Source organism: Eublepharis macularius, chromosome 17 (assembly GCF_028583425.1).
Source record: "Eublepharis macularius isolate TG4126 chromosome 17, MPM_Emac_v1.0, whole genome shotgun sequence".
NCBI lineage: Eukaryota > Metazoa > Chordata > Lepidosauria > Squamata > Eublepharidae > Eublepharis > Eublepharis macularius.
In genome coordinates this window covers 30,951,736-30,969,175 of record NC_072806.1, presented here as the reverse complement: position 1 = coordinate 30,969,175, position 17,440 = coordinate 30,951,736, and the positions used below count along the sequence as shown (strand labels likewise).

General features: G+C 42.9%; 1 protein-coding gene across 1 annotated transcript in view; it reads left to right on the top strand.

Annotated features, from left to right (window-relative positions):
• Positions 1-1,086: 1,086 nt before the first annotated feature.
• DOC2B (double C2 domain beta) overlaps positions 1,087-17,440 on the top strand; it is a 164,917-nt gene continuing 148,563 nt past the window's right edge. Inside the window, exon 1 of the mRNA XM_055002054.1 lies at positions 1,087-1,426. Coding sequence (XP_054858029.1) covers positions 1,087-1,426 — 340 coding nt within the window. The remainder of the gene's footprint in view (positions 1,427-17,440) is intronic.

The window sequence follows — 17,440 nt, the reverse complement described above, 5'->3', positions numbered from 1 at the left end:
CCCAAGCAAACAGCAGTATGGCTGGGACCACCCTAAGGAAGAACTTGTTCACACAACACGTAATCAGCATGCAGAACTCACTGCTACGAGATAGCCTTTTTAAAAAAAAAACGGTTTTAAATAAATTCATTGAAGGTAAGCGTATCAGCTCCTGTTTATTTTTAAATAGCCTACCTCTCTGCATATTATTTCCAAGGCAGTTTGCAAGGTTAAAAAAACCCAAGAACTGCACACAAGGTAAAAAAAATAAGCTCCGAAAGAGTAGCCACAAAGCTGATTGAAAATCCTCCTGGTAGAATGAGCCATGGATCCTCCATGTTCAGAGGCAGTGTACCTCCTCGTACCGGATACCAAGGACAGATGACAGAAGTTGATCACTGCTTTTGTGCCCAGCTTGTGGACTTTCTGGAGGCATTCGTTTGACTGGTCACTCTTGCCAATGGGATGCTGGACTGGATGGCTGGATCCAGGAGGAGGAAGTTCTTAAGTACTTAAGGATGCAATTAAAGACGAGACAGATAGCAGAAGGAGTTGGGGGGGGGAGAGAAGCAAGCCAGACTAATTTAAAAGCAGGCAGGTGGCCATCGTAGGTAAAAACCCTCAGCAGCGATTGTGCGCCGTGCCTTGTGGCAATTAGGAGACTGGCTGAGAGATGTTCTTAAGTCTTCCGGTGGTGACCCGAGCTCTCTGTGGTCATAGCAGCTTGCACCGCTGCTGTCCACCTGCCCCAGCCTTTTAATTCCTTTGCTGCTTCTGTTAGGCTTTGTTGCTAGCTGGTGACATCACCCGACTGCCCACCCCCTGCCTCTTAGCCGTGTCGTTTCTCTCTCTCTCTCTCTCTCTCTCTCTCTCTCTCTCTCTAGATTCACAGGCAGAGCCGGCAAAACAACCAACAGCATGTACAGATTGCTTGAGCTTCCGAGGGCAATGCGAGCCACGTAAGGTGTCACTGGAAACTCTCTTGCCTTCCCTCTCTGGGCTGACCTGCCTGCCTTGGTTGGAGGGGTCACACGGAGGGTTTTTCACCCACCCTGCTCCATCCATCTGGCGATTCTCTGGTGGGGCACCCCTTCGAGAGCTGTATGCATGACACTCCGAAAAGGAGAGAAAACGACCATCAGCATCCAAGAGCACATGGCGATTGACGTCTGCCCTGGCCCCATCAGACCAATCAAGCAAATTTCGGATTACTTCCCCCGGTTTCCACGGGGCCTCCCCGCTACGGTCAGCCGGAGCAACAGCCTGCGTTCTTCCTCCAGCCAGGCAACGGTCAGCCCCTCGGAGACAATCCCCCGTGAGGAGGATGAAGATGTGGACCACGTTTTTGGGGCGTATGGGACTGAACCGGTCGAACAGCCCCCCAAGCGGCCCATTGAAGAGGAGGAAGAAGCAGTGGACGCTGACGGCTATGAGTCCGACGACTGCAGTAAGTTCCATAGTCTCCTTGCAAGTCGGGATTTTGGTGGAAACAGCTTGTTGGGTCCCAAGTTTAGTCAGGTTCATACTTTTCTAGCAGTGTCCATTCCTAAAACTGGTGGGAATGAGATTCCAGGGAACCTGTGAAAAAATGTTGAAAGGTCATCCACCTGTTAATAGGCACAATTACTCCACCGGTCCCATTGAATTGAATGTCAGCTGTGATAAAGGGTTGTTGGGCAGGCCACCTGTATGTTTCAATGGGTCATGCACAACCAGAATTCCAGGTGGACAAGCCCCAGAGTTATGGGTGTGGGAAATCGTGCAGATTTCAGCAAAGTGTTAATGTTGGGTTTTTTTGTAAATTTGGACGAAGGATGTACAAGCTTCTGTAAAACTCTGAATTTGGCAGAACAAGACTTGCAAAATCTAGAGAGACATGCTGTTCTGAGGACTTGCAGGGGCTGGCACGCATCTGATCCATCTTCCGTTTCCTTAGTCAGACTCTTTTACCAATAACACATTTCCCTCCCAGCTCTATGCTAAAATAATTCCCCCATTTGTTTCTTGAAAACCCATAGTTCCTTTCTCTCCTACTCTCTGTGGTCATGGGGAACTGTTCAGTCCTTGTTTTTCTCATAGCACACTATTTTTATTTTGACCAATGAGAATGTTTGATAGCTTCTCTGCAACCCAAACCATGCTGCCCCCCCCCAACCCATCCCAGTCTTCCCTTCCAAATCCTACGGTGTGCTTTCCAGTTTCTTGTTTTTCCCCCCTCTCTATCTCTGAAGCCCCCTCTAGAAATGTAAGCAATTCTACTGAGCCTTTTTGTCTTTCTGAGTCTCTGCCTTAAGCACCTGCCCCCCCTGCCCTCGGTGTCCCCTCTGTCTCTGTTTCTCAATGTCACTGCATCGCAGCCGACCACCTTGTGTGGGATGGGCTGCAGCCACTGCTGCAACTGCAAAACCTCCGGTAGAGCAGGAGTCCCATTCTCCCTCCTGAGGCAGATAAACAAGGGGAGAGCCCCTCAGACATCCCCCCCCCCCTTTCGTGCATCAGTAAAGAGCCACCAGTTGCTTTGGGTTTTTCTAAGGAAGGTGCAAGGGACGGCGTATGCTAGCCCACTGAGTGGAAGCTTTCTCTTTGGAGGAAGGGGCTCTTCCTGTTCAAAAACTGCCCAATTAAGCTTAATTGGTGAGTTTCTCAATGGGCGATCAGTCTATTCAAGCAGAAATCCCAACCAAATATCTTGCTGTCTGTCTCCCCCCACCCCTTCCTGAAGAGAACTCCTGAGGAAGCAGAAATCTCTCTAGGGGAAATTCAGATGAGAAAGGGCAGCTTGTGTCGCCAGACATTGGAGTTTTTAAAAGCAATATTTTACCTTTCGGGGGAATTGAGCTACTGCTCTGTTTAACCCCTTTTTGCCCTTGTTAAAATGCAGACACCTTTTTCATAACACCCAGAAAAAACTAGGCAGCCTTTCTTCAGTTCTGCAAAGAACTTGCCTTCCTAGAGAAAGAGGAGTCAATGGTTTGCAGGAGAGGGCCCCGAACGTGGAGTCTGATTTTTAGGAGGGAAAAAGGGCTTGGCAAGGGCAGGGTCATGTGATGGTATCTCCGTTAGGCCGCATTTGGGAAGGAAAAATCACATCTCTTTTGGTGTTGACGTGAGAGGGTTGAAATGCTCTTTGTTTTAAGGCTGCCCTCTTTGTTTTAGTACTGCCCCTGGGCCTTTTACTGCCACTTGATAGGCAGAAATTCAAACAGTAGCTCCTTGCCTGTCTTGGAAATGCAGTGAAAGGGAAGCTTCACCAGTTGTATTAATGCATGCTGTGTCTCTGCCTTGGGAAGGGGGGGTGTGGGGGGCATTTCTACTGCACTGGCATACAGTTTATACCTCCTTGCAGTAAAAAAAAAAATGATGTGGCTCTCCCAAATTTGAAAAAGAAAGGCTTGATGTTACATGTCAAGTTGGGGAACCCTTGACTTGACTCATGTCACACACGTAATGTCTAGTTTGGCTCTCGATCTCATTTTCCCCATTTGTAAAATGGGACGATTAGCGGCTACCTGGCAGCGCTGTTCCGGGGACAAATGAGATTGATGTAACTTGCTCCTTAAGCGTGGTCATCGTTCAATAGGAGATCATGTGCTTTGCAAATGTAAGGTGCCAGGGAGAGGTCTCCTTCCCTGATCAGGGTGAGATATTGAGGGCCAACGGTGGGTCTTGATATAAGGCAGCACTTTCAGTATCGCTGAACGTTGTTTAAAATGGGTTTAGACGTAATTTGTTTCCCCCCTACCTTTGGTTTTTGCCCGAGACTACTTCTGTCAGCCAGTGATTAAAAATACTGACAGAACATTGGTTCCTAAGTGCTCGGGGCCTGATTTGGCATGGGAGCGCGGAGCAGCGGGATAAAAATAAAACCGGAAGTAAACCCAGAGGAGTGTTGATGAAATCTAGTGGTGGTTATTCAGGCCTGTTACAGAAATGGTTGGGGAGCAGAAACAGGTGAGGGGGAATCAACTTGGGGAAAGGCGTGCTTTTACCAGTCACCTAAAATGCAGGAAGCTTGGCACCGGGCAAATGTTTTTGAGGAGAGAATTCCATGACTGAGATGCCACAACTGAGAAGGCCCTGTCTCTTCAGAGACCAGTTTAGTCAGACCCCACTCAAGGCCTGCAAAAGGCTTGTCCCCGACTGGAGATGCTGGCTTGGTCTCCCATGTCCTGCTCAAGGGCCCCTGTGGCCCTTTTGCCCCTCCGATCCCCACACCTGGGGCCTCATGCAAAGAGCGGAGAGGATTTGGGGGCCCCTTTCTTGACTCTCTCTCCTGCACAGCTAGGGTTGCCAACCTCCAGGTGAGGCTGAGATTTCCCCCCCCAACTGATCTCCAAACTACAGACATCAGCTCCCCTAGAGGAAACGGCAGCTTTGGAGGGCAGACTATATGGCATCACATTTCCGCTGAGTCCCCTCCCTCCTCAAACGTCACCTTCTCCAGATACTCCCCAAGTCTGCAGGAATTTCCCAGCCTGGAGTTGGCAACCCTCTACACAGTCTCAACCCAGAGCCTGCATGTCCTCCTTGGCCTTCTTCCTTCCCGCGTATGAATGTGGCATTGAAGTTGGTCGGGAGGCAGAGGTTCCTTAAAGGGCCCGGCCTCTGTCATCATCTGTGAATCACGTGGTGCCTTAAAGGGTCCCAGCACCGTAGCTCAGCTGTGTTTTAAAGGGCCTGTTGTTCCATGCAGTGACCACCTCATTAGGTGGTGTTGCAGCTTTTCCAACATGGGGAATTAGGTCCACCCTCCATAATGGAAGACCTGCTCTCAGCTGCTTCTGCTAGGATCCCCTTGCAATTGGCTGGAAGTCCCCTCTGATGCAGCGGCTATTCTCTCTTGCTCCCATCTGCACCAGCAGGGCTCAAAAGAGTGCTAGAAAGTTGTGCTCTGCTCTCTCCAGTACAGTGGAATGGGGGGAGTGATATCACAGCCAAGCTCAGCTATAATAATTAACAATTCGTTGAATGCTGATAGACCTAATACAAGCAGTGATTTCTTGTGTGTCTGCTATAAGCAGTTCACAATTGCTTAGTAACTTTGAAAAGCTGTGTTTAGTTACACTGAGTACTGAAAGCAAGAATTCAGAGCTTTGTCTCAGAAGATAACAGTACAGGCTAGCATTGTGTGTTTGCCAGATACAGCCAGGCAGAAAGGAATTCTTGAAAAGGTAACATGCTCAGACAATGGCTTATTCTGTAGGATCACACATGCACAATATAATAGGAGCTCACTTTCCACGAAAAAGAAGGTGGCATGTGTACTAAAATTTCTAATTATGACATAACTGAACCAATCATGTTCTAATTGATTACACTCAGGGCTTTTTTCCAGCTGGAACGCGGTGGAACGGAGTTCTGGAACCTTTTGAAAATGGTCACATGGCTGGTGGCCCCTCCTCTGTCTGGAGATCAGGAGGCGGGACCACTGGCCATGTGACCATTTTCTCCAAGGGTGATTTAAACTTTAAAAAACTCCCCCCTTGTTCCAGCTGACCCAAAGTGATGTCATTGTGCGGTCCTGGGAGTGTGTGCGCACTTTGCGCACAAGCATGTGGTACTAGGGGTACCACCTCCCGCCAAGCGTTGCCCCCTCTGCTGGCAACCCACTGAGTTCCACCGCCTCTTTTCCCAGAAAAAAAGCCCTGATTACACTGATAATTGTGATGTCATAATTGCTATAAAAACTCTGCTGCTCAAGGGAGGAGCCAGAGGGAACCATTTTTGGCATTTTGTTCTCTCGCCTATTATTGCAATTAGTTCTATAGACCACTCACTCCCCTTTGTGTCTAATTGGGAAGGGCGCAGAGGGTTAGCTGTTTTCAGGCACAACAGGAGGAGTGAAGAAGGGTTATGATGGAAAGGTCCATAAGCCCATAGAAACCTGTAGTTCCCCATCCTTGGATCCACCGGCCAGGGTACAATGGTGCAGCCACCTTGAAGCAGACCTGGACAGGCTTACGTGCGAGCTGCCACTTTGGGAGATGATTGTTGGAAATGTGGGATATAAATCAAGCAAAGAAACAAACAAGTCCCTTGGTCCCTAAAGTTCACAGCCAGCATTTTGATTTGTGTTCTCTAGCAAACTGGCAGGCAGAGCAGATCTTTTAAAACTGGCAAAATGGGTTCCCGGTGATTGATACCAGCTGGCAATCTTGCTGCTAAATTTTGAACCAGTTGACTCTCTCTGAGCAGTCTTCAAAGGCAGACCCACATCGAGTGCAGTGCCGTAATCCAGCCTGGATGTGACCAGAGCGTGGATAACTGTGGCCCAGTCGTATACATGTTAAATCACAGTACACAGCACCATTTCCTGTTTCTGATATGTTGGATGTTACTACTTACTTGTTAAGCAAGTAAGTAGTGTGAAAAGAGCCAGCGTTTCTAGCATTTATGTATTTCTTTGCATTCGTTAGACATCTTTTAAAAAAGGAAACCTGAGATTTTTTTTACACAGGGGTAAGTTCTAAAGTGCAATTCCCCCTGCAATCTGAAATCCATTCTACCTTTTCTGGGCATCTCATTCTCTTGCTTGAGGAAATGCCAAGGGCTGGCATCCATTGGAGGAAAATGTGCCAGTGAGTAATTGTCTACAATCAGGTAAGGATCTAGCCCAGGGTAGAGGTAACTTGCCCCGGATAGATTCTTGTTTCCCTCCTGGGATTCCAGTGAGATAATAAAATATACTTTAAGATTGCAAGCCGTTCCTCAGCCTCCTTCAGTTTATACCTAGAAAAATTGGACCTGCCCCTGTCTTCTGCAGTAAGCTACATGCTAGGGAAAATGGATGAAACTTCATTCCAAGTCTAAATCTTGCTGTGCTGTGGAATTTGTTTTAGGATGCAAAATATAAAGCTGGTTATTCTGGTTCCGGGGGGAAATGTCTGAGGACCGCTCCAGTATCTTGTGAAATGTTCGGGTAAAATTTGAGAGGCCTTAAAAGATGGTCCCTCATTCCTCAGTTCCACATGCGTGCTATTGTGGTATGCTTGTGAGGCTCCTATGTGGATGTGGCTCTGTGGTTGGTTTGGGTGGTGCATCTGTTTCACAGCAATCTCAGGTGGTGGTTCACATGTGTAAATGGGATGAAATGGCTGTGATTCTACAAGAAAAAGTTTCATAGAACTTCACATACATTTGTTAAAAGAATCAGTTTATCTTTTCAGGGCCCCGACAACTGGTGGTGAGGAAGTAGATAAAGTGCTACTATTATTACCATTATCAAGGGTACTTGAAGGAACGTCTCCTCCCATATTGTCCAGCCCACCAGTTAAGGTCTTCCTCACAAGCCCTGCTCTCTGTGCCCCCAGAGGAGAGGTGGGTGGCAACCAGAGACAGGACTTTTCACTAGTAGCACCTTGCTCACAAAATGCCTTTCCTTTTGAGGCTTGTCTGGAGCCTATGTTGCTTTCTCTTAGAGTCTCTCTATACAAGACATCTGACACGTGAAGAACACGTGTTGGGAGATGCAATGGTAGCTGGTAAGGGTAGTTTAGAAAGACAGAGCTGGTGGCAGTGCAAAGGCTTTGCTATACACTGGAGCTGTGTGCAGGGGCTGTGAAATGCCAGAAGGGAAACTTCAGCCCATTATAACCTCTCTAGGTCCAAACTCAGCTCTGGAAGGCAGCCCATTTCCATTCCTCACTGTCCTCTGGTTGTGATGCCACACAGTTTTATACTGGAGAGGTGAAAGAAGATGAAATTAACAAACCCTCTGAGGAGCGATCTCTGCTGGCTCTGTCTTTTAAAACTACGCTTCCCGGCTAACATTGCATCTCCCTACACTTGACGAACACGCACCAAAGCGTCTTGTGTAGAGACACTTGTAGACACCAGGCTATAATGTTTATGTTCACCCAAGCTTTTAATAAAGAGGTTGACTTTTTTTTCAACACTATTTTAGTCTAGAAACTTTTATTTTAAGCTGTCTGTGGTCTGCTTTTATTATCTATGTTTTTGTACTGGACAGGATTTTAAAATGAATATCTTCTAATGATATGTTTTTATTATTTTTATTTTGTAAGTCACCGCAGGCAGGTTCTTGGAGAGGACACACACAAATGTTCTAAACAAACCAGAGGGCTTCATCTGGCATGTGAAGTTGCCAGGTTCTTAGGAGGTACTAATAGGAAGAACTTTTTCATGGTCAGAGTAGTTCAAAAGTGGAATCAGCTGCCTGGGGAGGTGGTGAGCTCCCCCTCGCAGGCAGTTTTCAAGAAGAGGCTGGATGAATACTTGTCAGAGATGCTTTAGGCTGATCCTGCACTGGGCAGGGGGTTGGACTAGATGGTCTGTATGACCCCTTCCAACTCTATGATTCTATGAATAGCAGGAATATGCTGGAGAAAATTGCCCAGTGAGTAATTAACTAGGGTTAGGTAAGGATTTCCTCCAGTGCCTCCTCAGTCAGAGATAGAGAGAACTTATTCTGTACCACCACACCTGGCTACCCCTGATGCGCCGTAGGTGATCGCCAAGGACTGCCTAGTGTCTTTGACACTAGGCTGTCTTTGACACTGGGTAAATTCTTGTAGCTGTGTCCGGAGATAACTTACCAGAGCAGAGTGGGCATCTCCTGGGGGTAACATCAACTACTTTCTAAAGCCAGATCCACTCATAAAACAGAATGAAGTGGTTACCTTCTGAGGCGGTAGAATGAACAATACCATTTCAGTGTGCAAGAGTGAGAGCCAAGCTACTAGTGACGCCTGACACAGGTTGGACACTTGTCAGCTTCCCTCAAGTTTTGATGGGAAATGTAGGCGTCCTGGTTTTACAGCTTGGTTCTCCATTACAGCTGCAAGACCAGGATGCCTACATTTCCCATCAAAACTTGAGGGAAGCTGACAAGTGTCCAACCTGTGTCAGGCGCCAGGATAAACCTTTCCAACACTTTCCTTGGGAATATGTTTGCTTACATGCTTTCCTAACCCTCAGTTAAGGTTGTACAGATCTGCCATTTCATGTTGACATCATGATGAGGCATCTTGTTTTGTTCTTTTTGCTTGCCTGGGTTCTCCATTTATTTCCCACCATTTTTACGCCAATCCCACTCAATGGATATAAAAAATATTGCATACATTATATAGGGAAAGTTCAGCATGAGGAAATTATAAAATGGCATTACAATAAAGACGTCTCAGTTTGATAAGCACAAGAGAGAAACAAAATCGAAACAAGTCTTTTTTTAAGCGGAAAAGATACAGCTGTGAAATTCTGTAGCATTTCATTTCTCTATTGCCCTATAAACATGTCTGTAGAATTCCTTTGTGCATGCACGTTAAGGACCAGAAACTTGGGCGATCCCCTCAAAGCAAAAGTTCAAATCCTTTGGATGTTTGCATGACCACAAGAAATTCCACGTGGCACAAGAGGAAATACTCACCCAGTTCTGTACTTCTAATAGTAGTTTGTCCCCAACATTACAGAAATATTGTCTTGCATCTGCTGTTAAGGGCACGGGAGCAGAGGAAATAAAGTTGGCAGCCTTCAGATTAAACAGAACTGCTCAATCCAGTTTGTGAGTGATAGGAAAACTGTTGTGAGAGGGGCCCAGGAAAGCCTGTTTTCCTTTGGTCCCCTGGAGCCCCTTGTGACCTTACCAAAGGAACTTCTGCATCTAAAAATGTCTCCCCAACAATGACAGCTTTTTGGAACTCCATCTGGGACCTAGGATTGCCAACTCCAATTTGAGAAATGCTTGGAGATTTGGGGGTGGTACCTATAGCAGTCAGAGCTGTAATACCAGGAGAACTCCAGTTGGAGGTTGGCATTTCCACTGGGCTTCTGGGAGAGGGTGTCTGCCCTCTTGTAATTCCAAGCAGCGTTAAAAAGGACACAGACTAATACTTGGCTCCTCTCCTAGTGAGAAAGCCTCACCAAAACAGCAGGTTACACCTGGCTCTCCACAGGCCATTTAATTCTCCACGGGGCTCTCGCCAATTCACTCTCCTCTTTCTCTCAGATATGGCTTCCCTTTGATCCATGGGGCCTTTCATTTCCCTATACAGTTGGAATCGACCCCACAAACCTGCTTGCAGAAAAAAAAGTTATTTTTCTCTGACATCCAAAGGCCCCTAGTTAAGGTTTAAAAAGGATGGTATTGGCATTTTTAGAACGGATTTTTAAATTCTTTACCCAGGCTACTGAAAATACTAAAGATGAACCTCTAGAGGCTGGCCTTTGGAGGCACTTTGCTAGTGAAAATGTGCAGAACCTTCCTGCAGTCTTTGGTGACATCCTCACACACGCTAATCCCATTGGCTGTGTAGCAGGTATGACACAGTGCTTTTGTTGCATGATACCGGACTGGACAGCATCCCCCTTGTGTGCCAACCTGTGAAGGAGCAAACAGCTGCCACCAGCAGGGTGCAGGAGCAGAACAAGAGGAACAGAACTACAGTTTTCCACAAAAAAATTGCAACCTGCTGAAATTGCTACTTTCTACCCCCCAAAAACCCTCAAAACTAGTGAATATTCAGGGCAGCTCCAGAAAAGGATTATTGGGTTAAAGCTACATGACAATTGTCTGGCATATTTAGCCTTGGGGAAACTGTTTTTCACACCACATGATAATCATCAATCTTTCCCACACAATGTGTGTGCTCTGAATACAAAGCAAAAGGAGTTTGGCTTTAAATTGCAGAGAAAGGAGGGGCTCATGTTTTAGAAGACAAGATTCTCTGGAAAAGTCAATAATGCTAGGAAAAGTGGAAGGCAGTCGGAAAAGAGGAAACCCTGAAATGGACAAGATGACAAGAAAACTGAGAGATCTGGACTCAGGGCAGTTTAACACAGACTGGGAGAAGCTGAAACAATATCTGGAGAAGAAATGGGAGGTGGGAGGAAAACTGTGGCAGTTTGAGAACTACTGAAGTATAATAAAAGTATAAAAGAGAGGGGTGACTTTACCGGGGGAGGAAGAGAAATGTGAATTTATAAGCAGTTAGATTAATTGATTGAGATATATATAGATATGTATAGGTTAACTGATAGAGAATAATTAATGATAAGGTTTAAATATGAGGATTGAGTAATTAACAATATTTTCTTTCTTTGACAAGATTTATATGCACCAAACTGAATGTACAGAAGAGTTAAGTTGATTGAGTATCTGAGGAGTTATATAGAATTACCATAAAAAGATGAAATGAGTAATACATAGAGAACAAATCAAATTGTTTGATTTAAATGTGGGAAATTTTTATGGTTTATGATATATAGGTTTATATAGAAATATTTAAAACTGGAAAATGGGATAAATTGTTTATCTAAAGACGTATAATTTGGGTGTACAATAAGTAAAGGAGTTAAAGATGTACTGCTTAATATAATGGAGAATGTATATCTGTTTTAGATAGAGGAATTTAATAGAAGTAAGGGAAAAGGGACAGAGGGTGGGAAAGCTGTTGGAAGTCAACAAAAGGGGGGGAAAGGGAGGGGGTTAGAAACGAAAAATTAGGGGAAAATTGATTGTAATGTAAAAATAATAATGTTCTAACCCAATAAAAAACTTTTCAAAAAAAAAAAAAAAAAGGAAAAGAGGAAACCCTAAAACGAGATGGCTGGACTCAATAAAAGAAGCCACGTCCTCCAGTTTGCAGGATCTGAGCAAGTCTGTTAATGACATTTTGGAGCTCTCTCAAGCATAGGATTGCCGTAGGTCAGAGGCGACTTGACAGCACATCACACACACAAACCCACATTTAAGAAACTCCTTGCAGGTAAAAATCTAACATATTGAGGAGAACGGTTCTGAATCCGCCCACTCCTTGCATTACTAGTTTATCCCGGCAAGGAAGATTTACTTTTTAAATCAGATGAGCCATTTGGGTGTGGCTTCTGGTATAACATGGAGGGGGGAATCTTGTATGAATCCACACTTCTTTGTTTTTTGTATGTGAACGTTGTGAGCCTTTTTTTTCATTGATAGTATTCCCGATTTGTTTGTTTGTTTTTTTTGAAAATTTTTTTATTGGGTTAGAACATTTTTATTTTTACATTACAGTCAATTTTCCCCTAATTTTTCGTTTCTAACCCCCTCCCTTTCCCCCCCTTTTGTTGACTTCCAACAGCTTTCCCACCCTCTGTCCCTTTTCCCTTACTTCTATTAAATTCCTCTGTCTAAAACAGATATACATTCTCCATTATATTAAGCAGTACATCTTTAACTCCTTTACTTATTATACACCCAAACTATACGTCTTTAGCTAAACAATTTATCCCATTTTCCAGTTTTGAATATTTCTATATAAACCTATATATCATAAACCATAAAAATTTCCCACATTTAAATCAAACAATTTGATTTGTTCTCTATATATTACTCATTTCAACTTTTTATGGTAATTCTATATAACTCCTCGCATAATCAATCAATTTAACTCTTCTGTACATTCAGTTTGGTGCATATAAATCTTATCAAAGAAAGAAAATATTGTTATTTACTCAATCCTCATGTTTAAACCTTATCATTAATTATTCTCTATCAATGTTCTATCAGTTAACCTATACATATCTATATATATCTCAATCAATTAATCTAACTGCTTATAAATTCACATTTCTCTTCCTCCCCCGGTAAAGTCACCCCTCTCTTTTATACTTTTATTATACTTCAGTAGTTCTCAAACTGCCACAGTTTTCCTCCCACCTCCCATTTCTTCTCCAGATATTGTTTCAGCTTCTCCCAGTCTGTGTTAAACTGCCCTGAGTCCAGATCTCTCAGTTTTCTTGTCATCTTGTCCATTTCAGCCAAATACAGCAATTTGTAGATCCAATCTTCAATAGTTGGCACTTCTTGTACTTTCCATTTCTGCGCATACAAAAGTCTAGCTGCTGCAGTCATATAAAATATCAACGTCCTATGATGGGCTGGAATTCCCTCCATTCCCAAGTTTAGCAGCAGGAGTTCTGGGTTCTTATTTATTTGAAACTGTAAAATTTCACTCATTTCTCTTATTATTTCCCCCCAGAACTGCCTAGCTACCTCACACAACCACCACATATGATAGAGGGAGCCCTCATGTTTCTTACCTTTCCAGCATTTATTAGAAGTATTCAAGTTCCCTAGCGCAATCTTCTTTGGTGTCATGTACCAACGATAGATCATTTTGAAAATGTTCTCTTTAATATTAATGCATGTCGTTGTCTTCATTGTAGTTTTCCACAAGTATTCCCATGCCTCCATTGTTATTTCTTTGTTGAAATTTATAGCCCATTTCACCATCTGTGTTTTAACTATCTCATCCTCAGTATACCATTTCAACAGTACTTGGTATACCTTGGATACTCTTTTCTTGTCTTCTTTAAGAAGGGTCTGCTCTAGTTCCGAGTTCTCTGTTCGCATGCCCCCCCTTTGCAGAGTCCGAATTATATAAGTCTCTAATCTGTCTATACTGGAACCAATCATAGTTAGGTGATAGTTCCTCTTGCGTCTTTATCCTAAGTTTAGATACTTCAATCTTAGTTATTTCTTTGTACGTTAAACATTGTTGTTCATTATCCACAGCTCTCGGATCTATCACCTCATATGGAACCACCCACAAGGGGGTTCCTTCTTGTAGGTAAGTTCTGTACTTCTTCCAGATTGTATATAGACTTCTCCTTACAAAATGATGCAGGAACATCGAGTTGACCTTTACTTTGTCATGCCATAGGTATGCGTGCCATCCAAAAATTTTTTTATATCCCTCTAGGGCTAATAGTTTCTTATTCTTTAATATCATCCACTCTTTTAGCCAAACTAGGCAGATTGCATCATGGTAAAGTCTCAGATTGGGCAGTTGCATTCCGCCTCTCTCCTTTGCATCTTGTAGTACTTTTACTTTCACTCGAGGCTTCTTGCCTGCCCAAACAAAATCTGATATTTTCCTCTGCCATTTTTCAAATTGTTTAGAGTCTCTGATGATTGGTATTGTCTGTAACAAAAACATTACTCTTGGTAACACATTCATCTTAACTGCTGCAATCCTGCCCAACCATGACAGATTCAGTCTATTCCATTTGATCAAGTCTCTCTCTATCTGAGTCCATAATTTTTCATAATTATTCTTGAACAAATTATATTTTTTGCAGTCAGCTCAACTCCCAAATATTTCACCTTGCTAGTTACTTCACAGTCCGTTGTTTCCATTAACAATTGTTGTTTCTGCTTAGTCATGTTTTTACATAGTATCTTTGACTTCTTTTTATTAATGAAGAAACCTGCCAAGTCACCAAACTCCTTAATCTTATCTATCACTTTTGGCATGTTCTCCAATGGATCTTCTACAATTAACATTATGTCATCTGCAAATGCTCTAACCTTGTATGAATAGTCCTTTATTTTTATTCCTCGTATTTCCTCGTCTTGTCGTATTTGTATCATCAGAATCTCCAATACTAATATGAACAACAATGGAGATAACGGGCAACCTTGTCTTGTTCCTTTACTAATCGTCAATTTCTTGGTCAGTTCATCATTCACTACAATTGCTGCAGTCTGGTCCCTATATATTTCTTTAATTGCTCTGATGAATCTTTCTCCCAATTGTAGCTTTTCCATAGTGGCAAACAAAAAATCCCAGTTTAAATTGTCAAACGCTTTTTCAGCGTCTACAAAGAAGAAGCCAACCTCTTTATCGCAACGCTTGTCATAGTATTCAATAGCATTGATCACTGTCCTTAAATTGTCTCTTATTTGTCTGTCCGGCAAAAAACCTGCTTGTTCTTCCTCTATAACTTCCGAGAGCCACCCCTTCAGTCTCTCCGCCAATATCTTTGCAAAAATTTTATAATCATTGTTAAGTAATGATATAGGCCTGTAATTTTTCACGCTAGTCAGATCTTGGCCCTCTTTTGGGATCAATGATATATTCGCTTCGCTCCAAGTGTCTGGAATTCTTTGATCCCTAAAAACTCCGTTCATCACCTCTTTTAGGAATGGTGCCAGTTCGTTGGCCATTGTCTTATAAAATTTAGCCGTAAGTCCATCTGGCCCTGGCGCCTTTCCTAGATTTGCGGATTGTATTGCCATACTTATTTCCTCGTCAGTTACTTCACTGTTCAACTTATTTCTCCAAGCTTCCGAGATCTCTGGAAGTTTGGTTTTCTCCAAATATGATGCTATTGATTCTTTGTTTACTTCTTTTTTATTATACAGCTTAGCGTAAAATTTATAAAAGGCTCTGCTAATGGTAGTCTGCTCCAAATACGTTTTGTTTTCTTCACAAATTTTATTTATTATTTTCTTTTCCCTTTTCTTCTTTAATTGCCATGCCAAATATTTCCCAGGTTTATTAGCACCCTCAAAAGCTTTTTGATTCAGTCTTTTAAGGTTCCACTCCAATTCTTTATTACTCATTGCTGTTAACTGTTCTTGAAGAATTTTGATTTCCTGATGTATTTTCTTTTCCCTGGTCTCTTTTTTAACTGTACTTCTTTGGCCTTTATTTTCTCCTCAATCTCTTGTCTTTTCTCCTCTTTCTTTTTCCTTGCTCTACCATTTAAGTCCATTAGTATGCCCCTTACAACCGCCTTATACGCGTCCCAAACTTTACTGGTTGGTACTTCTTTATTCACATTGTATTGTATAAAAAACTTAGTCTCTCTTCTCAATGTTTCCATATTCTCACTTTCCTGTAACAAGTCCTCATTTATTCTCCAGGCTTTCCTTTTTCTCCTTTTTCCAAATTTCCACATAATTGGGTTGTGATCTGAGCCTACCATCGGCATTATTTCTACCTCCTTAGTCCATAACGCTAAGTCCTTTGAGGCCCAGATCATATCAATTCTTGATAATGTAAGATGCCTTGCAGAATAAAAAGTAAACTGTCTGGTTTTAGGATATTCTCTCCTCCATACGTCTTCGAGAGTCTCTTGTTGAATCAACTCAAAAAAAAGCTTTGGCAATAGTCCTCTTTTCTTTTGTGCTTTTGTAGTCTTTTTGTCTAGTTCCAAATCTGTCACTCCATTGAAATCTCCAGCAAGAATTATCTGGTCATATACAAGATCGTCTAAGTGCTTCCTTAAGTCCTCAAAAAAGCTTTCCTTTGCACCGTTAGGTGCATAAAGTCCGACTACCAACACTCTCTTTAAGTTCCAATTACATTCCACTGCTACAAATCTAGCTTCCACATCTCTCATAACAAATTTTGGCTGCAGCTCCTCTTTTATATACAACACCACTCCTCTTTTTTTCTTGTTGGAAGCCGCTACAAATTCTTTGCCCAATTTTCCAGATTTTAAATACTTTACATCCTGTTTTCTAATATGGGTCTCCTGCAAACAAACAATATCACATTTTTGTTTTAATAGCCAATGAAAAATATTTTTTCTCTTATTCGGTGAGTTTAGTCCATTTACATTCCAAGATAATACTTTGCACTCCATATTCATGGTTTTGTTGGTAAGTCTTTTTCATTGTCCTTAATAAATCTCTCCATCTCCCGCTCAGATCTGATACGCTTTTTTGCCCCTCCAAACTCAAAGGACACTCCTTCCGGTAACTCCCATCTGTACCTAATGTTCATGTCCTTCAAAGTCTGAATTAACACTCTATATTTTTTCCTGTCCAGTAACACTGATCTGGGCAATTCCTTCATTATGATAATCGTCTTGCCATCAATCTCCAATGGATCTTGAAATTGTTTTGTCACAATCCTCTCTTTCATATTTCTAGTTGTAAACTGCACGATCACATCCCTTGGTAGTTTCCTCTGGGTTGCAATTCTCGAGTTCACACGATACGCCACATCTAGGATAGCCACAATTTCCTCCTCCTCCTTCCCCAGGTATTCAGCCAACACCTCAGTCATCTGTTCTTGCGCTGACTTCCCTTCAACTTCTGGCAGACCACAAAAACGAAGCTGCTTCTCCATGTGTTTAGTTTCTGCAACTGACATCCTCCCCTTTACCAATCTCATCTCTGTTTGTTGCGTTTCTATTAAATTCTCCATCGCGTCTTCTACTGTTTTGACTCTCTGTTTCGTTCCTTGTAATTCACTGCTAATCGTTTCCACGCCTTTTTTCACTTCTGACAGCTCCGACTTTACTGTCTGTGTAACTTCTTTGACCTCTTTAATAAGCTCCAATTTCGTGTCCTTAAGTTCTTTCATCATGTCTATAAGTTTTTTGTCCAAATTTTCTATTGCCGATTGCCACTCTTTTTTCGACATCGTGGGGCTTGCTTTAGCTCGCTCCCACGAATCTGCTCTCTTCCTCAGCTCCGTGGCGTATAATTAAACGTTTTCCTTTTTTTCAAATGTCCCAATCTTTGCCAAAATTAATTTTTTATATCCAAAATGTCGGGCGTCTTTTCTCTATGGTTTCTCTATGTTATTATAATCCAAGATGGCCTACTTCCTCTTCCGCTGAAGCCACGACCCTTCCACTTTCAAAAATGGCGATTCCCCACTTCCTGTCCCTTGGCAAGGGCCGCTTCCCTCCAGCCACTCTATTGTTGTTACGCACTTCCTGTCTC